This window comes from Amblyomma mixtum, chromosome 9 (genome assembly GCF_055824585.1).
Source record: "Amblyomma mixtum isolate Tamu chromosome 9, ASM5582458v1, whole genome shotgun sequence".
In the NCBI taxonomy this organism is placed as follows: domain Eukaryota; kingdom Metazoa; phylum Arthropoda; class Arachnida; order Ixodida; family Ixodidae; genus Amblyomma; species Amblyomma mixtum.
Genome location: NC_143020.1, coordinates 69,320,466 through 69,346,130, shown reverse-complemented (window position 1 = coordinate 69,346,130; position 25,665 = coordinate 69,320,466). Strand labels below are relative to the sequence as shown.

General features: G+C 48.6%; 1 protein-coding gene across 1 annotated transcript; it reads left to right on the top strand.

The window, feature by feature from the left end:
- The first annotated feature begins 18,388 nt into the window (after window positions 1-18,388).
- LOC149329571 (uncharacterized) lies at window positions 18,389-24,786 on the top strand. Its single transcript, XM_089558886.1, has 2 exons — window positions 18,389-18,699; window positions 23,617-24,786. The coding sequence occupies exons 1-2, from the start codon at window positions 18,412-18,414 to the stop codon at window positions 24,679-24,681; spliced, it is 1,353 nt and encodes a 450-aa protein (XP_089415012.1). The 5' UTR covers window positions 18,389-18,411; the 3' UTR covers window positions 24,682-24,786.
- Window positions 24,787-25,665: the final 879 nt, after the last annotated feature.

Here is a 25,665-nt window from a genome sequence, read left to right as displayed (position 1 = left end):
ACGATTGTGTTATTTACAGAACAGTAACTAACATCTTCGGCCAATAATCTCTTCAAAATAATTTAACTCACGTGGATTGCTGGTGCAGTGAATGGCTGATGACACTTAACAGAAGTAAATAAAAAATATATGTCGTTCCATCGTTGCCGTTACCCTCTTCTGTTTCAATACAGCATATCTAACGTTCCTCTCGATCTTGTCCAATCATACAAATACCTTGGTGTTCATCTTTGTCAGGATCTTACATGGAATACGCATATTTCAAACATCGTATCATCCGCGAACAGAACACTAGAATTCTTAAAGCGTCACCTACGCTCTGCACCTCAGCATGTCAAGCTCCTCGCATACAAATCATTAGTCCGATCAAAATTAGAATACGCATCTCCCATCTGGTCTTCAAGGCAAGCATATCTCTGTAATTCAATTGAAGCAGTTCAAAACCGAGCAACTAGATTCATTCATTCATCGTATTCCTTTGATATCAGCATATCATCCCTCAAATCACAGTCCAGCCCACCTGCCCTTGCTCATCGCCGCTACGTTGCTAGTTTATGTTTGTTTCACAAGTTTTTTTACTCTGAGCTACGACAGGAACCCTACTTCTGCGCACCACCACCACGCATCTCCCTCTGCACCGGTCATCAGCGGCAAGTGTCACGACCTCGCGCCCGCACCACTACGTTTTCTTCTTCATTCTTCCCCCGGGCTACGAACGACTGGAACGGCGTTGCCCAAGAACTTGCTGCTATCACATGCCAATCTTTGTTCGTGGAAAGAATCACGCGGGGACTTGCTGAGTGGAAATCTTATATTTATATAACTCAACTTATCGGTTACTTATTTTGTTTTTCATTTCGGTGTGTCCCACCCCATATGTAATACCCTCTAACGAGGGTCTTTAAGGTAATAAAGTGAAGTGAAGTGAAATGTGTTAACTGAAGGGAAAACTACCCTTGGGTCATGTCTACTCTCGTATAGGCCAAATCAAAACGTTTTATACAAGTGTGCTTTAGACCTGCGGACAGCCAATACTCTCATCAAGTGAGGGCAAGGCCCCAGTCCGGTTACAAAAGCGAATAAGGTGGAAAGAAAACTCCGCCAGCAGCATTCCCTCGGAAAGTCCTAAGTTCTGGCCGCCACTTAGCTTTAACACAATACACGGTGGTTGAAATGAGCTGTGTATGCGTAAGGTTTTTCGTGCCGCTGCTTCTGTATGGCCGCCGTGTTGGCTCAGTGGATATAGCACTCTGCAGCTGACCCGAAAGACGCGGATTTGATCCCGCCCGCAGCGGTTGAATTTGGATGGAGATGAAATTCTAGACGCCCATGTACTATGGGATCTCAGTGTTCGTTAATGAATCCCAGGTGGTCGAAATTTTCGGTGTCTTGCAGGGAACTACGGCGTCCCTCGTGGCCTGAGTCACTTTGGGACGATAAACCCCGACAAACCAAATCACATTTTGCAAAGGAGCCGTGGTCAAATTGTGAGCAAATGTCTTAGGAAGACGAGTGCGGACCTCCACGGTGCAAGCATAGAGGTATTTAGTTAAATTCTACAGAAAACGAGGCTTCTTTCACTCAGTGACTGTTCTTTAGTATAATTTTAGCCTGCCTTAACCATGGGACAGGAGAGAGAGAGAGAGATAACTTTTATTTTTCAGCTCAAGTCCGAGCCTTCTTAGTTGCCCGTTTGGTGGGCGCTATTTATCGGCGGTGGCAGAGTAGGGCCACGTGTCCCTTGGATGCGTCGGATGTGGGCGGCGAGGAGCGGCCAGAGGGTGGGCTGCAGAGAGGTTGGTGGAGCGGTCCATCGATCCCACGTGAGGTGAAAGGGGGGAGGCAAGGTATGCGAGGAAGGTATGGTGGGAGAGTTAGTTGCGCGGGGGCATAACCAATATGTATGAATGTTGGAGGGATGCTCTCCGCACACGAGACAGGCGGGTTTGCCAGGTTTATGAAGGATATAGTGGGAATACAGTTCGCAGGGAAGGGAGTTAGTCTGTGCCTGTCGAATTAGAGAGGCGTCAGCACGGCAAAGGAAATGGGAGGGTGACGGAAGGGTTCGTCGCATGTGCCGCAAATTGCGAAGGTGTTCGCGGCGGTCCTGTCGGTGTGTAGCGCGGTCTGCCTTGGGATTATAATGGGCTGGCCAGGCAGTCGGAGGGCCCGGTGGTATTTTTTCACGGGCCAGAGCATGAGCAAGCTCATTCTCCGGTATACCTTGATGACCAGGAATCCATTCAAGGCGGACATGGAGCGTAGGGTGGGCTGTTAGGTATTGCAGCAAAGTGTCTAGGATATGGGGAGGGAGTTTTTGAGATTCGAATGAGCGTATGGCAGCCTGAGAGTCTGCACGTATGGTGATGGTGGAGGACAGGTGGTCGTGAAGCGTAATCGCCTCTGCTATGGCCAGAGTTTCTGCGTCGGTTGAGGAGGGCACTCCTGTGTGGAGATGTGTGGAGGTGCTTCGAGGACCGACTACTGCAGTAACTACTTGGTGCTCGAGGATATGGGCATCGGTATAGTAAGTGTCGTGGCCCAGTACGGGTAAATGGTTCGCCAGTGCTTCACGCCGCCCGGGATTTATCGTTGGAGACATGTGGCGTGGAATGGGTTTTACAGTAAGAGGCGGGAGGCTTTTCCACGGGGGAGCAGATGGTTGAAGCGGGGGTAGTTGGGAAATGGTGTGTCCGAAAAGGCTGAGGAGGTCTCTGCCTTGCTCGGAGGTAGAGAGACGGTGTATCTGGGCTCGGTGGTGTGCTGCTGCGCGTTCTTCGAGGGAGTTGAAAATGGCGGCGTCTGCGATCAGAGCATTTGCGGCGTAGATGGGAACTCCCATGGCTAATCGAGTGAAGCGACGCAGAGAGGCTTCCAGTTTGCTTACTTGAGAGGATGTGAGGCGTTGATAGGGGTAGGCGTACATGACCCTCGAATAAACGAGTGCTTCTATAACTCGACGGAGTTCGTGTTCTCTGAGTCCATGCTTTTGACGAGATATGCGGGACAGCATGTGGCGAATTTGGTTCAGTTGTTGCAGGAGTTGGCTAAGCCACACGTTGCACTTGCCATCTTGTTGAAAAGTGAAGCCAAGGATCTTGATGTGGCTCCGTCGGGGAATAGGGGTTTGCGCGAGAGAGAGTTGAATGAGTTCGCGGTAGGAAGAAGCGGTTTTTTGAGGAGCGTTAGAAACCACGATGTATTCCGACTTTTCGGCGGAACAACTCATACCTATGCGGCGTGCATGCTCCTGAACGACGTCGAGGCCTTGCTGCAAAGTGGATTCTAGTTCCCCGGCGTTTCCTGTGGTAGACCAGAGAGAGATATCATCCGCATATATAGCGTGGCGTAGGCCAGGAATTTCAGCGAGTTTTCGGGGCAGTTCTTTCATTGCCAAGTTGAAAAGCATAGGTGAAAGAATGGATCCCTGTGGTGTACCTGCGGTGAGGGGAAAGGGGGCGGAAGGTGTGCCGTCGGGGCCAATGATTCGGAGGGTCCTGTCTGTAAGAAAGTCTTTGATGTAGTTGAACATGCGGACCCCAGGGCGAGTGTCTGCCAGGTTGGTGAGAATTGCGGAGTGGGCGACATTATCAAAAGCCTTTTTGATATCCACGCCGGTCAAAACTCGAAGCTGTGCGCTGCTTGGGAAGGCGTACAAATCCTCATAGATTTGCCGTCCAATGTCTTGTGTGCATACGTGGGCGCGGAATCCGACCATAGTGGGAGCAAGACAGCGATTGGTATGCAGGTGCCATTCGAGGCGGGTAAGGGCCATCTTCTCCATCAGCTTCCCTAGGCAAGAAGTCATGGATATAGGTCGTAGGTTAGTGATGAGCGCAGAGGATTTTTCTGGTTTCGGAATCATAATTACGTGTGCCTCTTTTCATGCAGCGGGAATTTTCCCGGAGCGCCAAACAGTATTAATAATCTGAATAAGTTCGTCTAGTTTTGAATCGGGGAGATTACGGAGTATACCATAGGTGACTTTATCTGGGCCGGGTGCTGTGTTTCGCTTAAGGGAGCGTAGAGCAGCCTGAAGTTCGGCGAATGTAAAGTCGGAATTCATTCCTTGTTCGTCTGCTTCTTCTTCGGTGTAAGGGTATGACGGGGAGCTGGCAGGAGAAGTAGAGGATGGGTAAAATTGATTTCGGATTTGCTCAACCAGCTCTTCTTGTGAGACGGAGAGGGCCAACTGTAGCTTTTGAAGTGTGTTACGAGGTTTACCCTGTCCAAGTAGGGTGCGCATAATGTGCCAGACTTTTGGAGTGTGGAGTCTCTCGACCATGTCATCACAGAGCTGAAGCCAGTTGTTCGTGGCTAGTTGGTCAGCGTATTCTTGGGCTGCTTGCGTTAGTTCAGCAACTTTTCTTTTCAATGCGTGGCTAGATCTACAGTTGCGCCAAGCTTTTATGGCCCGGCGACGTTGTTTCCATAGCCCAAGTAGGTGTGTGTCAATGTATGGATAGTCGGGAGATCGGTGGATATGTTTGGTGTGTTGGGAGACGGTCTCCATAATGGCGCTACACCATTTTTCGGGGTCCTCGAGTGAGACTGATAAGGAGTCGAGGGCCGGCCGAGCCTTTGGCCAGTCTACGAGCATAGTGGGAGGTAGATGTGTTCCGGGTGGTCTGGAGGGTCGCTGGGACGTGAGCATTATCTGAAGAATACAGTGATCACTCCCCATCGTGTCACCCGTATTACTCCAAGAAGCGCGGAGATCGCTGCGAATCCATGCGAGGTCGGGGTTTGTGTCGGATTGTGCTCCACATCCTAGACGTGTAGGCATGAACGTGTCATTCAGGAGGGTGAGGTGATGAATACTGGCGAAGCGGTCGAGCTTTCGTCCGGAGGCTGAAGTACGGTCGTATCCCCATGCAGGGTGTGGGCAGTTGAAGTCACCAAGAAGGACGAAAGTAGTAGGGACATTAGAGGCAGAAAGGGCCGTATGCAAAGGTGGGATGCTGGTTTTGGAGTCGGAGGGAGTCCAGTAGCAGTTTAAAATCGTGATAAGGTGACCCTGATATGTGGAGTGTGTCAGGACATGCTCTTTCGTCCCGGAGTTGAGGTGGGATGTATCTTCCTGAATGGTGGGTATCGTGCGCCGTATGTATGTAACCGTCAAAGTCGGCGGAGGAGGGGGCGTTTGATGTCCTTTTCTCTTCATGACTATACTTGGCTGAGTAAAATGGTCGTAACCTGGCAGAGAAAAGGCACCGTGCGTTTCCTGCAGTGCGATGACGTCTGGGTTAACGCCAGTAATCTGCATGTGTTGCAAGAGGGCATTTTTCTTGCGACGAAAACCGCGGCAGTTCCACTGCCAAATAATTAGAGGGTTTTGGGGTGGGGATGTGTGTCGCATGATATCACTCATCATGCCGGTCTTCCTCCATTGTGTCGAGGTTAGGCACTAGAGGGGCGCTTGCGCGCTTTCGAGGGGGAGCATTGGAGTCTGCGTCGGGAGAGGGTGGGGCAGAGGACGCGAGGGAGAGGAGATGGTGCTCTAATTGCTCGACGCGAGCCGTCAGTTGTTGTAAGGCCAATAGGACGGGAGCAAGGGATTGCTGTATGAGAGCAATAGCGTTGTCGGTAGGGAGGGGTGAAAGTGGAGTAGGTGTGGAGGGGCTTGAGTAAAACCGGTTTTGGAAGGACGGGGGAGGGGGTGCGATGGATGTGGGAGATGGACCGCTCACCTGGTGACTTGGTGGAGTCTGTGACTGCATCACGGAAGCTTGCGGTTTAGTAGAGGAGGTGGAGGTGCTGGTTGCCGCACCAGAAGTGGTGGACGGTGGCCGCTTGGCAGAGGGCTTGGTTCGAGATTGACTTCTTTGCGCGGTCTCGTGCCCGGGCTGTTGCTGCTGCTGCTGCAGGAGAGCTGAAGGGCCTCGTAGCGGTTCGAGGTAGGCAGGGGCGGCCAGATGGTCGCGTCGGCTTTAGGGGGTGGAGGGGCGGCGCGGGCGCGATGGCGTCGTTGGGCGCGGTGCCACTTTAGGACTGCAGCGTCGGCGTCTTTCCTTGCGGGGCATTCAGGATGAGACGGTGTGTGGTCGCCCTTGCAGTTCCAGCAATGTGGTTCACATTCGTGTGGGATAGTCGTTGGGTCTTGGTCAGGAGGAAACGGTTGGCTGCAAATCGAGCACCGAACAAGGCTAGGCTTGTTAGGACAGACGTCGGCACGGTGTCCTATGGCGTGACAATGCGTGCATTGTTTGCTGTGCGGCTTTTGCGGGTAGACGCGGTACACTCCGGTGTAGAAGACGGCATAGCGTGGTAGACGGGGCCCTTCGACGGTGAGCAGAAGTGTGTTGGTACGTCCGAGACGGCGGGCGCTTAGGAGTCGGGTGCCGTCAACACGAAGGTTAGCGGCAAAGTCGTCTTCGGTAAAGTCCATGGTGATGCCGTGTATAACACCACGGGCGTTAAGGGGGTCGTTAGCTACGTACGAGGTGACTTCGTACTGTATGTTGTTCAGTGAAACTTGCTTGAGTTGGAGCAGCTTGTCCGCAGCGGCTGGGCGGTGGGTATCGATGGCCAGGATGTTTTGCGAGGTGCGGAGTTTGATGTAGGTATTGTCACGTTCAGTCTTGGTTAGGCGGGCGGAATCCATGACGGACCGACAGAGCACAGGGAATAAAGTGTTGCCGAGGTTGAGGTGGTTCGCAAATTTCATGACGATCGTGGCTGCGGAGGCTTGCCGGGGCGCCGCGGGAGCACAGTGCTTGTGATTCAGCGCCTGGGCTGCTGACTGGCTAGGCGAGCTCCCCGCCGTTCCGGCTGCGAGCATGCTGGCGAGCGCGGGGGGCGTTGCCCCGGCGGTGCAGATGTAGGCTTGGCTTAGCGCGCCTGGCGTGGGCGGCCAGCCAGATGCTGATGTGCCAAAAAACGGCGCAGAACGCTTGGAATTTTGGTTACCAGGCGTACAGGCGATGAAGTAGCGCTCCTGTAAAACGGTTGGTGGCGATCCGAGGTCAGGAACCTGGACGTAGACGTGATTTTGCTGGAGCTCGGTGTGCGCACAGCCGATCACGGTGGCGCTGGTGGCGCCCTCCCCTGGGACAGGAGCCGTGTAAAAATTTGCATTGCCGCAAGTCTAGTTTCATACCCAATAAAAATGCGTCAGGTACTGGGAAAGCTGGTGTAGCGCCCTCTCCCTTGAAATCACGTCGAAGTTTCTGAATATTGTCTGGGAATTACTTCGGAAACTATTCAACCAGTGTGACGTTGCAGATGTTTGATGTTTTGTGGCAAACCTCATCAGTGAAACACAGGTATTGTCTTCCGCTGTCTCCTCGCACACGTTCATCAAATTGGATCTTCTTTGCGTCGGGCGGTGTGCGCTGTCCAGGTGTTGTGCTTATCACTGCAATGTCGCAGCTTTTCGCATGATCGCGGCCGAGAGCTTCCATTGCTCCGCCTATGTACTGTCAGAAGCAAAAGTTTGCGGAATCTCCAGCGCGTGGCGGAGCGGCGCAAAAGTGCATTACAGCGCCATCTGCTGCCTCCAAGCATGTTGTCGAGGCTTGCAGAAATTGCGTCTGAAGCACGCTTTGTGCATGCCTGTTCTTTTTTTCGCTATCAAGCATGCCTTGACGCTTGCTTCCCCGTGAGGCGCTTATCTAACTCAAGGGGGCCGCTGAGTCGTTGTGTGACGTTCGCAGCCAGTCCTGCTTATGCTCGCTCGAGCGATGGGAGCACTTTACACCATCGCAGCAGCCGAAAGAGACGCGCAATGATGGTGATACAGTGATTCATTGCCAACGGCGAGTGGCAAAAGCGGATCCCGGCGAAGACGCAATGAGACATGCTTGGTTTGGTTTGGTTTATGGGGTTTAACGTCCCAAAGCGACTAAGGCTATGAGAGACGCCGTAGTGGAGGGCTCCGGAAATTATGACCACCCGGGGTTCTTTAACGTGCACTGACATGGCACAGTACACCGGCCTCTAGAATTTCGCCTGCATCGAAATTCAACCGCCGTGGCCGGGATCGAACCCGTCTCTTTCGGGTCAGCAGCCGAGAGCTATAACCACTGAGCCCCTGGCGGCGGTCAATGTGAGAATGAAATGTTGATCCTGTGTCCCATGCTCAGGGGAGCGGACGCGTCTATGAATGCGGCAGAGGCATCCACGCAAAGAAGGCGAGCTTTAATATTACCATCAGCATCATTACAATCAGCCTGATAACGCCCACTGCAGGGCAAAAGCCTCTTCCATGTCTCTGCAATTAACCCTGTCTTTTTCAGCTGCGTACACTGTATCCTTGCAGATTTCATAATCTCATACACCGAGCTAACTTTCTGCCGCCCCGAGCTGCGCTCGCCTGGTTCGCATTACATCCTCTGCCCAAGCCCAATTCTTCTGGTCGATTTCGACTTGGATGCCATTAACTCACGCTTGTTCCCTCATCCATTTTGCCTGCCTTCGGTCTCTTAACGTTACATCCTATCATTTTTCTTTCCACAGCTGGCTGCGTTGTCCTGAACTTAAGCCCAACCCTTTTCGTTAGCCTCCACGTTTCTACCCCACAGGGGAGTACCGGCCAGATACAGCAGTTGTGTACTTTTCTCTTGAGGGATATTGATAGACTGCCATTCGTGGTCTGAGAGCGTGCCATGTGCGCCCTACCCACTTCTTCTAACTATTTCTCTCTCATGATCCGGATTAGCGGCCACTACCTGACCTAAGTAGACATATTCCTTTGTCATTCGTTAACCAATTTTAAACCGGTATTCCCTTGCGAGACTGTTGACCATCACTTTAGTTTTCTGCATTTTGATTTTAAGGCCTACCATTTTGCTGTGCCTGTTTAACTGATTGATCATGCTTAGCAGCTCACCTCCTAAGTTCGGAAGGGAATGTCATCAGCGAATAGCCATTTACTTAGGATATTCTCGTTTAACCGTTATCCTTAATGCAGGCCTCGGGACACCTCCTGAAAACAAGCGGTGAATAGCATTGGCGAGATTGGGTTTCCCTGCCTGACACACTTCCTTAATCAAATTTAATTGCTGACTTTATAAGGACTCTTGTAACTCTGCAGTTGTTATAGACATATTTCAGTATTTTGACACAAGAGTCTTAAACACCCTGATTGCGCAATGGCTGCGTGATCGCTGAGCTTTCCGCTAAGTAAAATGCTTTCTCGTAATCACCGAAGGCTATATATAGGGGTTGGTTACATTTTTAGCATTTCTCTACCTTCTGATTAATAGTGTAAACATGGTCTATTATCGAGTATGCTTTACGCAAGCCTGCGTGACAATTTGGTTTATTTAATTAAGTACAAGGTTGTCTGGATTCCTTTTGCGGTTACCCAAGGAAATACCTTGTAGGCAACGGGCAGTAAGCTGATAGGTCTAATATTTCGAGTGCTTGACGTCTCGTTTCTTATCAAGTATGATAATGATTGCGTTCTTCCTAGCTTCTGGTGCTCGAGGTGGTAATGCATTGTTGTGTATAGGGTGGCTAGCTTTTCAAACACAATCTCCGCTGGTTCCTTCAAGAGATCTGCTGCTGCTGATCCTGACCGCCTACTTTCCCTCTTTATATTGCTTCTCAGCCTTTCTTTGCTTACTCTTTTGTTATCGGGGGTGTCCCATTACTGTGCACTAATGCCTGTCTCACGGACGTTCTGTTACATTGGATACTGAATAGATTTTTGTGGAACACTTCGGCTGCTTTACTTTAGCTATCTTATCCATATTTCCAATGACATTGCCCTCTTTGTCTCTTTGCACATACATCTGGTTTTGACCTATGTCTAGTTTACTCTTCACTGCTTTTACACTACCTCCGTTCTCCATAGCATGCTCGATTTTCTTCATATTAAACTTCCTTATGTCTGCTACCTTGCATTGTTTATTAATTTTGATACATATACCAGTCACACCACTGATACGTATACCAGTCACGATCGTCAAATCTATCATTTTTAATTCCATAGCTCGCTGCGTTGTTCTGAACTTAAGCTGAACCCTCTTTGTTAGCCTCCACGTTTCTCCCCGTGGGTGAGCAACGCTATGCTACAGCTGCTGTGTACTTTTCTATTGAGTCCTATTGGTAAACTGCCATTCATGATCTGAGAGAACCTGCGATAAACGCGCCACCAAATTCTTATTCTTCTAGTTATTTCCCCCCTCATGATCCAGATCAACTGTCACTACATGCCCTAAATATACATATTGTATTACTACTTCCAGAACCTCGCCACTAATTGCGAACTGCTGTTCTCTTGCTAGACTGTTGAATATTACTTTGGTTTTCTGCTTGTTAATTTATAGCCCTACCGTTCTGCTCTGCCTGTCTAACTCATTTATAATGCTTGCAGTTCATGTGCCGAGTGACTTAGCAAGGCAATGTCATCAGCGAGTCGCAGATTACTTAGGTATCCTCCATTAACTCTTACCCCCAACTGTTCCCATTTTAGGCCCCTGAATACCTCCTGTAAACAGGCGGCGAATAGCATTGGAGAGATCTTGTCTCCCTGCCTGACACCTTTCCTTATTGAAATTCTTTATTGGGTGCAATCGCCCTTTAAACCCATGCGGAGTGTTGCAGTTTTAGAGTTCAGTGCCGAGGACAATGCAATCAAACGGCTTGCATAATACAGAAGGAACGTTGCAACCAGTGCTGATATACTTTATTCCGCCAAGAAATAGTGCGCACATTTCAGTGAAGTCATTAGTTTCCATTTTCCACTGTTTAGTACTCATCTTGTGTCGTTGTGAATTCAGAAAGAAGTACTTTGCGAAATGTGGATTGTGAGGATTTAACGTCCCCAAGCAACACATTGTCTATGAGGTAGGCCACAGTGAGGGGCTCCGGGTTACTTTTGGTTTCTTTTTTCGGAGGAAAGGAAATGACGCAGTAACTGTCTCACATACCTGGGTGGACACCCGAACTACGCCGTAAGGCCAGGGAGGAAGGTGGGAGTGAAAGAAGAAAGAGATGCGGTAGTGGAGGTGTCGGGAATAATTTCGACCACTTGGGGTCCATTAAGGTGCACTGATATCGCACAGCACACGGCCTCCATCGAAACGCGGCTGCCGCGGCCAGGTTCGAACCCGGGTCATCCGGCTTAGTAGCGGGCAACCATAAGTGTTGTTAATCAACCGCTCTTCACCTCAGCGGATAAAGACGTAGTGAAGTTCATAAATGACCTACCAGGAATTAGCTGAATCTGCAAAGTTTCCAGTTATATTTATGAGAAATATAAGCATAATTAAGATACGTGATGTGCTCGTGACATAGAATGTTTTCAGTTTTTTAATGGGAATTATATTTTATAGGCCACTTCAAGTGAATTGAATGACGCCGTTGGAAGTGTGAAACGATCGCAATCAAGCAATTTTATTCAGAGGCCACACTAAGGTGAAATAGGACTCATACTTGCCTTTTTTATTTACACAAGCGGAGAGAAATACGAAGCCTTTGAGTGCCACGAGAAAGTTAAAAAAAAACAAAACAGCCTTCAACAGGTTCATTGTATGTACTGAACTTTTGTGCTGAACAAAAATTCAGAGGTGTAAGTACTTCGAAGACTAGAACGTTAGAAGCATGCACTTGTAACACCGTAGAGTAGGCTGCATGTTTCGCTGCTCCTTGCCTCAGGCATGCATTGCAGTGAAGACCGAGCACGGAGCAGAGGTGGATTAAACTTCAACATTACTTTTCGACTAAAACAAAAAGTGCTCAAGTTTATTTATTTGCCTGCTTGAATTCGCTGTACTTTATATCTTTACTAGGGTCACCAAAATATGCCGTTTGCGGCTAAGTATACGGCTAGAAGGGTATTTAGAGCAGCTTAGAATTTACTTTTTTCCATAATTTCTCTTCGTCTTGGTCCTAAACACTTGATCACATTTTTGACGTTCTGGAAAGCTTGGGCAAGTAAATGTAACTACTACAGTAAGAATATACATTATATATATATATATATATATATATATATATATATATATATTGAAAAAGTCAGGCCTTGAGAAGTTCTAGTTTTTCAAGAATTTTTTATTCATACCTAAATGCACGGATTTGTTGCGAGCTTCTGATCTTTGGGAGGAGAAATGTCGTTCAGTTAGTTGGAATTTCATAAGTCAAATGCGTAAAACATAGATTTCCATAAATTAATTTCTTGCACTTTCATTTGCTTATTAGGGCAATTACGGCGAGAAAATATTTTTGTCTTCAAAAACAGGAAAATTGCTCCTATTGCCGCCATCTGAGGTGCTTTAGTGCAGAGTCAGGGCCCCCCTGCCTTCTTGTGGAGAGTCGCAGCTACGAACGCAACGTGACGGCTTGCACTTCAGTCCTGTTGCTACGTTCTTGGGGGCAAAACATCGATGGCTAAATGCGTTGAGTTTTCGCTGGTATAGCGCGCCGTACACAGCGAGGATCTCTTGAGTGGCACAAAAAACAAAACAGCGATAACTTCTGCTTCAGCGCCTCCGGGAACCGTGCGTAAGAGACGCGCATATCGGGTGAGAGAGGTTAACGGCTTCGGAAAGCTTTTCATCATTTTCTTTATTTTTCATAGCACGACTGATTGGCGCTGACGCTGGTCTTCCTGTCGAATGGCAGCTCCACAGACGCTCCCTTCTTGTGTTCATGTCCGCGGCGTCCACTGACGAGGAGGGAGTACCTTTAGTCTGAGGACGGTGGTCGGTAGACAGCCTGTAGGAAAAGTCTAAAGAATACAAATTGAGTACGACTTAACTTTCGGGGTCACAAGTTATCATTGGTTACTAAATATAATGTCAGTGGAACAAACATTCACATTTAGCGAAACTTTCATTTTGAGAGCACGAGATATTTGCATTAAAACAAGACCCATCATGTAGCGGTTAAATAATTTCTACTACATAACTACAGGTTTATGGTTTAGGGGGTTTAACATCCCAAAGCGACTCAGGCTATGACGGGAACGGTAGCGAAGGGCTGCGGAAATTTCGACCACCGGGGACCTTTAACGTGCCCCTACATCGCGCAGTGAAAGGGGCTCTAGATTTTCGCCTCCATCGAAATATGACTGCCGCTGCCGGGATCGAACCCGCGTCTTTTGGGCCTGCAACCGATCGCAACAACCACTGAGCCACCGCGGCGGGCTACAGAACTACAGGAACGATGCACACAAAGGCTCGGGAGTACGAATACTAGCAAGCGCTACAGCTTCATATCCTAGTTGTTGCATGGACCCTCTTTATTTTCAGTGGTTCATGTAGCCTTCTTAGTGTTCTTTATCGATCGGATTTGTAGTGCATTCCAGCGTTAAACCAGTTCTTGTAGTGTAACCACATTGGAACGACTCTCAAAGCAGCAAATTGTCCCGAAATTTCCTTTCTACTCGCAGGCGCTTTTGGGACGACCAAGTATTTCTTTCTGACTCGGCGCTGATTCCTGCTGAGTTTCGATAGTCTTTAAAGGCAGACACGTCTCGAAGTAGAGCAAACCATTTAGCTGTGTGTTAAGGGGACAATAAGGGCAACTGCGTCCAGTACTTTCTTTTCCGAAAATCGATTGTATTGCTCTTTGTAGAGAGGCAGATCGATGTCGGCGGCAAAAGACGGATTTTTTCCTGGGGTAACTGGTTTCAAAGATAGAGCAATCTTACACATTCCCCCCCCCCCCCCCCCCTATTAGACTCCTGCCTTCAATGCTGTCAGGGACGTAGTGACGGATTTTTAGAAGCGAACATTGCTAAAGCTTAGGCTTGCAGAACCAGGCGACAATTGTTTGCTTGCGTAAACGCCAAGTGGTTGCGATTTATATTTTCTTTAGGAGCATTTCATCAATGGCCAGTGAAATTTGTTGTTTATTTGTAACTAAAGCGAATAATATGTTTAAATGCCCACGAGAGCGATGTATGAATGGAGCGGCGTTAAGGCTGCAATGCTACAGAAAAGCTGTCATCACCATCGGTGTTGTTTACCGTGAGCAAAAAATGCCGATGGGAGTAACACCGTGTGAAATTCATATAAAAAGAAAATTGGTTTAATATGGGTTTCGGTCGGAATCAAACAAAATAATTTTGGATTGGGAAACGGGCACGCATTGCGGAGGAGACTACAGCTTTATTTCTTTATTTTAAAAAGAGGAGACTTACAAAAAAAAACGCCATACAAAAAAAAACGCCTGAACTGGCACGAGTAACTAGAAACCTCATTTTGGGGAAAGGGGAGGCGGCGGGAGGGTGGTGCTTTTATGCGTGTGCGAAAACTGAAGGCGCTACGGAAAGCGTGCGCGCAACGAGCAGACGACACGACGAACCGACTAATTCTGCCCTTTGCTCGTCTTTCAGAACGACGCACCACTAGAATGCCTTTCCCGAAGGTTCCCCAGAAGATGTCAACTTGAAGGCTCAACAGCCAGCGTAGAAGATGATGTTGCGAGGTACGGGCTGTGGACTCGGTGAAGGCTGGGAAATGGGTCTTTATTAGAAGAATTTGACCCAAAAGAAAAGAGGGCCCCAGGCCCTTGGAAGGGGCAGACTGGCTCCCCGAGCAGCTGCTCTCTTCCGCTGCTGGAGGACGACTCTCCTCGTTGACTCCCGTGCGTTCACTGCTGCTCCCTCGAACGCCGTGCCCACGTGACCCAGCATCGCGTTCACGGGAGGAAGCGTCCCTCTGCGCTGACGGTCGTGTTCTCGAACGCCGTGTCCCCGTGTTCGCGTCCCTCGGCTTTTGCGTTCGCGTTTTCGAACGCCGAACATGAGACCCGCGTCCGCGACGAGGCCGGCATTCTGCGACGCCGAGTGTGGGTGGGAACGCGACACAGCACAAAAAGTTTCCGGATCTCTAGCCCACATGCCAGCATTGTCTTGCAACGTAACAATGAGGAGGTTGGTCTCTTGAAGGGAAGAGCGAACGGGCTTTGATTTCTGTATTTACTGCTTTTCAGGGCGCGCATGGCTCTGGTATTTGGTAGAGCTAACCTTCAATGCTTCACATATGCTTTGAGCTTGTTTGTCTGAATTGTGCAGACCTCTGGTCAGTGGTGGTTTAATTGTGGGTAACTATACGCTTGAAGTTCTCCCTGTGTCATCCATACAAGACCGCAAACAAGGAAAGGTTTGCCGAAGCTGACTGCGAGGTCAGTAAGCATTTTGCCCTCGGCAATGGTGTTATAATAAACGGCTTTGGTGCTTCCAAACGTGGCATCTAGCTAAGGATGCAAACTGGAGGATAAGGTAAGGAACTATAATGTTACCCCTATACTGCAGCCGCATCAATGCGAGACAGCGCTGAACGATAAGCGGTGCGCATGCGCAGAAATCGATTCGTCCGGCATGCTGCCTCCGAGTAGCGGCTACGTGCTCCGCAGCCGACGCGCGCGGTGCACTCTGGGTTGACGGCTTCGACGCGCCCGGCGTAGAATGGGAACATGTTCCATTTCGACGCCAGCACCGTCAGAGCGCGCCGAAGCCTCCGAACACGTCGGTGGCCCAGCTAGAGCACTGCACGGGCCTCAATCTGAGGCCCAAGCCCGACCCGGGCCCGAGACTTGAAGCCCGAGCCCGGCCCAGGCCCGTGGCTTCAAGCCCGGGCCCGGCACAAGCCCGCTAATTTATCGCTCTAGCGAGCCCGGCCCGGCCTGTGAACGCTGGAGTGAAGCCCAGCCCGGGCCCGGCCCTGCCCGTTTTACAGTAACGCTTGAGGTTTACTGCTCACTCTGAGCAAGTAAACTGCTACTAGACCGATAAGGAACTGGCCGGCAAAGGTTCTGAAACCACAGTTTGGCTCGCAGAAAGTTGCCAGAAGGAAGTGATTAAGAGTAGTGCTCTCCAGGCCCGTCTTTTGGACAGTGACCTCGTGTAGGTGCGCAAAGATAAACTCGGAAGTTCCGAGAGCCAAATAAAAAGGGCTGCATACGCACGTAATAGACTACTTTGCATTCCCCCATGATTTTAATCAGTCATATTTGGCTGCCCGCGAAGTATAAACATTCAAGCTGCCTAGGAAGCAGTGGGATGACATTTTTTTAAGGAACGTGCTCTGACAGGTGCTCTGACAGAAACAAAAAGCTAAAAGGTTTGAGTATTTCACGGTGTGTGTTTGAAGACTATAAGCGTCCTAAACTAATATGTTATTCTCGAGTGCATTTAAATAGTGTATAGGTATGTTTTGGTATGACGAACGATCAATGGCCAATTAAGACCGGTTGAATATTACTCGTACTGGTGTAGCAGAAGATAACGATCAAACCACGTGATAACTTACACGGCAAATGTCAGGACAACCAGTCTGAAGAAGCGAGGAGGGATAGATGCGGTTATGAAATGAGATTTACAAACTCTCGCGAGCGTTAGTTGGGGAATTTTCTCACATGGAAAAAAAATATAGCTATAAAATAAAAGCTATGTTCCTGGGGCTTAAAGGCCCAAGGGGAGTCAGGCTGTGAGAGACACCGAAGCAGAGGGCTCCGGATCATTTCAACCACCTGGGTTTCTTCAACGAGCAATGATAGTACAAAGTACATGGCTGTCATGCTTGCCGACGAAATAGAAATGCGGCCGCCGAGGCTAGGAGCAAACCCTGGTTCTGCAGCTCAGTAATCAAGAGACTTGACCACTAAGCCACCGTGGCGTGGAAATATGGAAATAAATTAGTCAATGAATAAAGCTCAGTTTTTTTCTCAGCGTGTACTATAACCCATAGCTCATTCGTGTCGCTGCTCCAATGCCGCAGTTGTGTACTCCTCTGTGCAATAGTGACTGAATAGTCGGACGCCAGCCGTTTCTGTACGGACCCAAACCCGGCTCGGTTCCGCAGCTTTAAGCCCGAGCCCGGGCCGGGCCGGCAACTTCAGGCCCGGGCCCGGCCCAGGCCCGGCAACACAGATCATGCCCCGGCCCAGCCCCGCCCGCGGGCCGGACCGGGTGCGGGCTTTCGGGCCGGCCCGAAACCGTGCAGTGCACTAGGCCCAGCGGCGTCGGACTATAGAGGGTCTCGCTTTGGCCAACGTGAAGTGGCAGTGCCGCGCAATTTACGTCGCAGTATAACAGAGCCTAATAGGGACAGAAGTAAATGGAGAAATGAAATGTTGTCTCCTTGCCTTTTGCGCTGTTTCCTTCACTTGACTTCAGGCACCAGCACGACTGCCAAAAAGCCGTATTCTATTTCAACGTGTGTAAGAAACCCAATAGAAGCAGCAGGATATGCTTCCACTTGATTTTCTGCTGTTCGTGCACGAAGCGGCGGGTGTTCTGCTGCTGTACCCGTACCGACTGCCCGTAGCCTCCTGGGTAGTTGTGCAAATAAAAAAATTACGCAACAAAATGAACACTTCATTAATTTCTTCACGTTGTATTTGGGGATGAGCATTTGCCAGAGGCGTTTCAGCGAACGCGAACATTCATGCCAGAGGAAACTCCAAATCTTTTACGTGTTACACACAGCACCTAATTTTCACACCAATCCGCAGTTTCTCAATGTGGTCAGTTCAATCATGAAACTTCCAGCACGGGAGCCTTTTTATCGCATTGCTGTAGGCATGGCTGCAAGTAATTTAGTGCTTCGAGCGCTTAACAGTTTCACAAAGAACAAACAGTTTCGCAAGGAGCAAACAATTCATGCAAAACTCTTTTTTCTAAAATACCAGCAGGATGCTTTAAGAGAGAAAGAGAAAAGGACGCAAAGGCAGGGAGGTTAACCAGGCGATGCCCAGTTGGCTACCCTACACATGGGGAGGGGATTCCATCAAGGTGAAGTAGATTAGTAAGAGTTGCGTAATTACTCACTGATGTCCAGCCAAGCGCAGCCATACGGCTACAAAGAAAAGGTGCACAGCTTTCTAAGCAACTTCGTAGTTAAAAAAAATAAATCCTGAAGGATATATCAGCCATGAAGACCTAAACCAATTCTGTCGTTTTTTTATTCATGCCTTGGTGTAGGGCACTACGAGACGCCGATCATAACACTTGTTTTTCAACGCAAAGCGGGATAGTTTTGCAAGAAAAATTTGAGCTTTCGCTGGAGTTGAAACTCCGGCACGGACGGGCTGCAACCCGCGAATCTCGAACGCACGCACATCGGCGGAGAAGTTTTAACAGTGAAACATTACCATTCGATGTTACAATGACATTGCTACTCAGTGCCTCGAGCGATTCACATCGGCTACCTCATTTTCTAATGTGCTGCGAAATTTAATTTCGGCCATTAGCCACAGAACAAAAATCATTATTCGCTCGTACCCTTCCGAAAAAAAGCCCTCTGGGTTAAAGCTACGTATAGAAGAGGTTGTGAATGCAGCTCGGGAGATAACGACAGCCAAACGGGCGCAGCAGACAATACTTTTCTCGAGAGGCAGTGGATGCCGCTCTGATAGTCGCCCTGATGACAAAAGGAAATAGATAACAGCCCGCACGTAGAGGGCGGAAAAAAGCAGTTTTTCAGGCGGCGGGGCAGCGAGCGAACGTGGAGAGGGATGCCTCCTGCAGCTACCCAATATACCCTGGTCGGCTTCAGCCCGGACCTCGACTGGAGGCCTCTGAGTTTCCTGAAGACCATTCCGACGAACAGGGTGTGCAGTGCCTGCGGACTGGTGCGCAAGAGGACCGCATTGCTGTCCTGCATGCACGTGTTGTGCGACTCGTGCTACGAGCAATGCGCCCAGGAAGAGATGCACGTCTGTCCGCTCGACGGCCACGAGTGGCGCGACGAAGAGGACGTCGACTGGAGGGACTTTCCTCCAGATCAGCTGCTGAGGCGAGAGGTTAGTCACTCAACTTCCGCCTCCCCCCCCTCCTTTTCTTTTAAAGATAAAAACTATACTCCTTTCACCCTTAGCGTGAAGCTCAACTGGGTCTTTGATTTGACCTCTAATGGGAGGCGCGCCGCATGTCGAAAAGCCAAGCTGCGCGCTTGGCAGTAACGTCCACCGCTGCGCAGGCTGCTTGCTCTGCCGCTCATTCTCGCCTGTGGCCGCACGTGATGAGTCACCTGACTCGCTCTTGCGCTTGGCGGTCACGTCCACCGCTGCCCCGACCGCCACTCTGGACGCTTGATCTTGCACTTGTGGCACGTGGTTTGCGCTCGCTGAAGTCTTGAAAAAATAAAGGTGAACCAAAGCTGGACAGTGTATAACCATGCTTAGGAGCTCTCGCTCAGTTTATGCTGGCTGAGGTGAGTTGCGCCGCAGCCACTTTTTGTCTGGAGCTGCCGACAACCTTCATTTGTTCCGGAAAAAGGTCTTCTACAAAAGAAATCGAAATGCTGTTTAACACGCGGAACAAGAAGTGGACAGACGGAACCACTCGCTCTGACTGCTTAACAAGAAGTTGCACTCGGTTGCATTAGAACGCTATATTGCGGTATACCATTGCAGCCCGTTGGTTCGTGTGTTATTTTCTTCGGCCGTGTACTGCGCTTTGAATTGCCTGAGTACCAGCCTTAACTAACGATGCCAACGTCATTAAATAACCGTGCAATGAATAGAAACCAGTTTACGACAGGATGGTTTGCGGGATCATTCAAACGCGTATACCTCGCAATGATTTAAGTATGTCGTAACCTTAATACACCGGAAGCAAGAAAGCGTCTGGAAATCTTCGCCACGAAGAAAGTCGTCGTGGTCTTTAACTCTTTGCCGTCCGCGCCTATTCCCATCGATAGCCCGCTATCGATGGTTTCAAGTTCGTATTTTCGCCCTTTTGGAAGCGTTCCTGCACAACTAGCGCTATCCAGTGTGAAATAAAGGAAGGAACTCTTCTTTCAGTTTCGCTTTTGGTTGGACTTTTTCCGCCAAGCGGTGATTTTTGAAGCCCCTCCGGAGTCAGCTGACTGGCGCTCCTTGTTTCCACCATGGCGTCGACGTCGCGCGCTGCTGCTGCGCCGAAACCGCGCGTTTCCACAGAAATTGATGCTCCTGAGAGTTCGTTTTTGGACGAGAACAGCAGCAGTGAGGATTCAGAAGACGACTTCGGCTCTTCAGACTTCAGCACCGACAGCGAAACTGCGTCAGACCGACCCGGAACGTCAACAGCCATGCCTCGGTAAGTTTCGCTTTCTCCCCCGAAATGTTCCGCTTTTGCTGCGCGCTTATCGGAAAAGATCAGTGTTCTGAAGGTCATAACTCTTATCTGCAGGGTGTCAACGTCTTTCGGGCGGGATTACTTGCCGCCGGCAGCGCAGAGAGTCGTGTTTTCGGCTCGAAGACAGCCAAGGGTCGACCTCGGCGTTGCGCGCCGGAGTGTCGCACGGCGCTCGGCGGCGCGGTCGTCAACAGCTTCATACTTTTTGACGCGCATCGCCAGCAGCATCCCGAAGCACCAGAATTGTCGAGGACATCAAGATTTGATCAGTTCACGTTCAGACTTTAATTGATCGAGCAACTCCTCGGATTTGATGAGCCACATCCTCAGGACCCCTATGTTCGCCCTCTGTTTCCGCCTCGTGATTCACCTCAGGGGCTGCAGCACAAGCCGCAGAAAATGCAAAGTACCGGAACTGCAAATTGTGCTACGAAGAAAAGAAGGTGGAACAAAAAACAAATGTTTTCTGTGAGACATGTGATGATCGGGGTGGCCACCCGGCTAGAAAGAGTAGCGGGAGTCCGGCACACCATCTACGCCGACGACGTGACGCTATGGGTACCGGGAGGAAGCGACGGACACATCGAGACAACGCTGCAAGAAGCGGTCAAAGCTTGTCCTCCCTGCTTGGAGGGAGCCTAACCGACTCTGCAGGCTTTCTAAATAAAAGTTGTTCTCTCTCTCTCTCTCTGTGCGGCCAACCTCTGCTTCACGGCAACAAGGAACTGTTTCGCGCGGTGGCACAATAGTCACTAGGACTACTGTTTCCTTTCCTAGCCCAGCTACTACTGTTCGCAGCAAACTAAAATTTGCTGCAATGTTGCATCAATCCCTGTTGTAAAAAATGTATATTTTGAAATTTTTTTATGTGTTATTTTTGTGACGGAACTTTGATGTTTTTGTGTGTTTTTCTTTGTAACTACAGTTTTCTTTCTGATAATTTTTTTTTCATCTCTTACTCAATAAACATGCTTACTGTGACTAATAAAAATGTGAAGAGAGTTTCCTCCTCTACAATTCGGTACCATACACTCCTGTACCAAGCAAGTTTTGTTAAAGAAAAAAAAATATTAATGATATGACATGAAAAAAACCATTTTCCCCGCGGACAGGAAAGAGTTAATTAGGGATAGTTATGCACCAAGTTAATCCTTTGTTTTCACTTCCACGCGAAAGAATCCATTTTTTTTTGCCCTGTTTACCAACTTTGCCTACTTTTTATTATTCCTGCAAGCTCTGTTTCTCGTTCAGTGCGTTGGTCTTTTTTTATGGTCTTTGTTGTTTGTGAGGAAAGGATGTTTCGAAGAAAAGAAATCTTGCCAACCTACCTTTCTGCCGCCCCCTGCTAGGCTTGCTTTCTGTTGGAATCCACTCCGTTATCCTTAAGGACCAGCGGGTATCTTGCCTTTGCATTACATGCCTTGCCTAAGCCCATTCTTTCCTCTTGATTTCGACTTGGATGTCATTGACTCGCGTTTGAGGGTTGATGACTTCCAAATTAATGGTGGTTAATAAGAGAAGTTTACGTTGATGCAGCGGCCGCAGCTTGCAAAGGACAGGGGTTAATTGGAGAGACATGGGAGAGGTCTTTGCCCTGCAGTGGGCGCTGTCAGGCTGATGATGATGATAATCATTCGGAGTCTTGTATGCTTTCCCTGCCCGATGACGCCGACAGTAGTAGTGGCGGGGGTTATGGGTGCATGTGTGAAGAGCTGTGAAGATGAGGCTGCCTAAAGCAACAGCTGATAAGACGCTGATGAACTGACTGTTCGACAGTGGCCGATACCGTTAACAATGGCTCTCTGACCTTGCATGCTCCTATGGAAATGTGTGTATGAATGCTGCTGTTATTTCCCGGATATTTTGAATGCTGGATAAGCAGGATACACTAAAGAAGCCGTACTATGGAGCCGCACAGACGACTCAGATGTCTCGAAGCTTTTAAGAAAAGGACACGTATTTGTGCATTGATGAAGGCACTCTTAAATATGGGCCGAGTTCCCTCTTAATACTCTCGCATTCTGTCCGGCTCTCTGGATGTATGAGTAATGAAGACTGTGCGAAAAAATATATTTAGCAGTTAAAGGTGATCGTCATGCGTAGTGTTTTATCGTATGTCATGGTATTTTGTATTGTTCCAAAAGAGAAAAAAACCTATTGTTAATAAACATTCTTATCCGCGGAGGTTCCAGAGGCACCGAAGCAGCGCAGCTAATACACCAAATATTATTGGCAAGGGTTGCTCCTACAACGGACCAAAATTAAACCATCCATTTCCAACGTTGGGCCGATTGATTATGTTGCTTGTGTGTAGTGTTATGCGATACCTTAATTGACAGTCACAGCTCGCTAATCTGAACAATTTTAATGCTAGATGAGGTAAAATAGACCGTGGACAACAAGCTCTTTCAGTCAGGTGCGCTAATGACTCAAAGGAAAGACCTCTATTTCTGCTTTTTCGCGACGAGGAGAGGCTTCAGTTTTTTTCATCTTTTTGCGGTCGTGGTCCACCGCAATACGGTACTGTGCGCAGTAGAGTGCGCCTTTTTTGGCAAGAAACCAAAGCGACTCGCTTAGCGTGTCGCCGCTGCAGTCGCAGGCACGGTTTTGGTCATTCAACGCTTGTCTTTGAACAGCAACTGCCACTGCAGCTGAACAATTTCCCCAACAGTGGTATTTCTTTTGGTCCTAAGCGAAGGCAGATGAGCTGAACACAACTAGCCGCGATATTTTGCATAAGATTCAAAACTCGTATCTGACGCCGGGTTTCTCAAATAGTTAACATTCTTTATTGCTTCAAAGTATGAAAATCATTTCTTTTCCTTTTTCATGTATCGTATTCCGTGACCAACACGTAGTGCATTTAGCATGCGTAGCGAATGTCAAAGTTTATTTTTCAGAACACTAGCGTAAAAACCCTTGTTTTTCATGGTTTACTATTTATCATAAACTGACGTCTGGTGACCCAGTACGGTGGCATGTTTATATAGAATTAACTACAATCAGTCATTCCTTCATGCGTTAGGAATTTCGACGTTGCGTTTCTCTGACTGCAGTTTCAAAATGTCCAGCTGCTTTACTATGTTGTCTCCATCTACCACCCATCCAACAATTGCTACCCAGATTAACTCGAGAGCACGATATCCTATGATCCTACCTTGTCTGAACGCGGCCATAATGCGGCATGCGCACAAATAAACATAGGTGCTGTTTAGTGTCGTTCTCTGCTGCTGCTTACTGCAATGTACGTCTGTACGTACGCAGGTGGTCCAAAATGAGGGCGCATGGGGAGAACTAAAATCGTGACAACGGGTACAGGAAGGTATACATATAATACTGTAATTTAGTTCACGTATTACACTAATATGAGTCAGAGTGAGGTTAGTGCAGAAGTGAAAATAGCACAGTGTCTTTGCACTTCATGTGTTGCAGGTATTTTGAAGAACAAACCTGTATAGCATCCTACTGTCCGTCTGCTCAACCAAGTGGTGACGTGAATTCACCGCAGGAATTAACCTAAAAACAAAAATTGAAAAAAAAAATCCATCGTTGGGGAGGTAATAGGGATTTCAATAGATATACTCTTGTTCGCCTTGCAGGTCAAGTGCTGGAATGCCGAACGGGGTTGCCAGCACGTGACGCCTGCTTCCACGATCGCCCACCATTTCCAGCGGGAATGTCTGCACCATTCTACTTGCTGTCCAAAGTGTTCGAACAGCGTCCTCTGCAGCGAAGTGTGCGCCCACCTCAGGTCGGGAACTTGCGGCTCGTTGACGGACGCCTCTTTGGAATCCCAAACCAATTGCGACCCCAAGGATGGAAATGCGTTTTTTGCTACTTTCAGCCAAGCATTTCAAAAGCAGGCGGATGAAATGAAGGGTTATCTCGAAAGAATCACTGCTGATAATAGCACGCACGGTGAAAGGTTGAATGAAATTTCTCATGATATCAACGCATTCAAAGAAGCCTTAAGACAAGAAATCCTAGCGTCGAACGAGGAAATTAAAGAATATATGACCACACGCCGCGACACCGTGAACAATATTTCCGCAGGGGTAAACCGATCAGAAAGAGCACTGACAGATCATTTGGGTAATATGACAACGGAAACTGCAGGAAGCATTTCCCAAATCACAGCTGCCCTGGAGCAAGCCAGAACAGAAGGGAGGGAGAATGGTCAGAAGACGTTGGAGCGCATCACCAAAGTGCACACACTCGCTCAGCTGCAAGCAACTCGGTGCGAGTTTTTTGTACAGGGTGTGAAATCCCTTGAAGAGAAAGCGCTGAACGAAGGCTTTGCTAGCTATTACAACGAGAGGGTGTACCTGCGTGGTTACTGCGTATCACCCGGCCTAGCTTTCAACAAAACAGGCGACTCGGTTACTGCGCATGTTTGCTTACAGCTGCACGAAGGTGACCTGGACGACGTTGTTCTCTGGCCATTTGAGCAAGGAATCAAGCTGAGCGTCATGCACCCGAAGGGAGGCGCCGAACGTAAGGTCGAGGTTAAAACATGGCGTTCTGAGAAGTATTACCAAAAGCCCGAAACTTCAAGCAATGTTGGTGTTTGTCTCCTGAAGCCTTCGTTTCTCCTAGCGGATCTCCTGAATGACGACTTTGTAGAGGACAACAAGCTTCGAGTCAAGTGGGAGCTCCTGCCTTAAGTTTCTCTTCTAAAGGCACAGGAAGAAGGAAGTGGCGCATGTGCACGGCGGGAACAAACTTTTTTTCGTGAGAACTTCTGGAGAATTAAAATTTGAAGAAAACCTCGTGGGCATTGCAATGTTTAATCTTTTTTGTTCAAAATAAATTCGCAGTTTAACTGCAATTTATTAAGGTTTGCTTTCGACGGCATTGCTGTTTTGCCCTACCAAACACTGCTTTTTAGCATCTTACAATTTCCGTTACCACACTCGCAAATTTTGTTTGGAAATGAAAGCTTTCACATCTGCTCATACCCAGCTTCACATCGATGGCTGCATATGTAATATTTCCGGGAATAAAAAAGCCTCCGTGTTCGTAATATTTTCCAAAAGAATACTGCGACACTCATGTCAGAATAACCCCCCCCCCCCCCCCCCCCACACACACACACAATGACCCTGAATTCCCTCAAGAGCTGCAAAACATTCTGAACGAACTTACAAAACACCCTTACGCACTCGTGCTCCTTTTCGGAGATTTTAACTATCCTGACATCGATTGGAATAACCCTTATCAGCATATTTTTAGAGAGCATGAATCACAGGAGTTTGTGGACGTGTGCTTAAATTTTAATCTTACTCAGTTAGTAACCCAGCGTGCACGCATCGCCGAGATACCGCTAACATTCTTGACGTTATACTATCGAGCCACCCCGAATGCCTCAACTCCATTACTTATCTCCGGGAAATTAGTGATCACAAAGTCATCCACGCGTCCTTTACCTTCACTCCAACAGTAAAAGAAACTTCCAGAAGAACAATCACCCTTTATAACAAAGGTAACTATGAGGCTATAAACAGGGCGTTGGAAGCTTACTTCCCAGCTTTTAAGCGCTCTTTCCTGGAACAAACCATCCACGAAAATTGGTCGATGTTTATTCATAAAATGAACGAACCTACTAACAAATATATTCCCAAATGCAGCGTCCGCGCAATCAAACAGAA

Excerpts from the sequence above, each read along its gene's own strand:
- LOC149329571 (XM_089558886.1), top strand. The coding sequence starts at position 18,412 with ATGCCTCCTGCAGCTACCCAATATACCCTGGTCGGCTTCAGCCCGGAC. Across the intron at positions 18,700-23,616 it reads ATCAGCTGCTGAGGCGAGAG|GTCAAGTGCTGGAATGCCGA; the intron begins GTTAGTCACTCA and ends TTCGCCTTGCAG.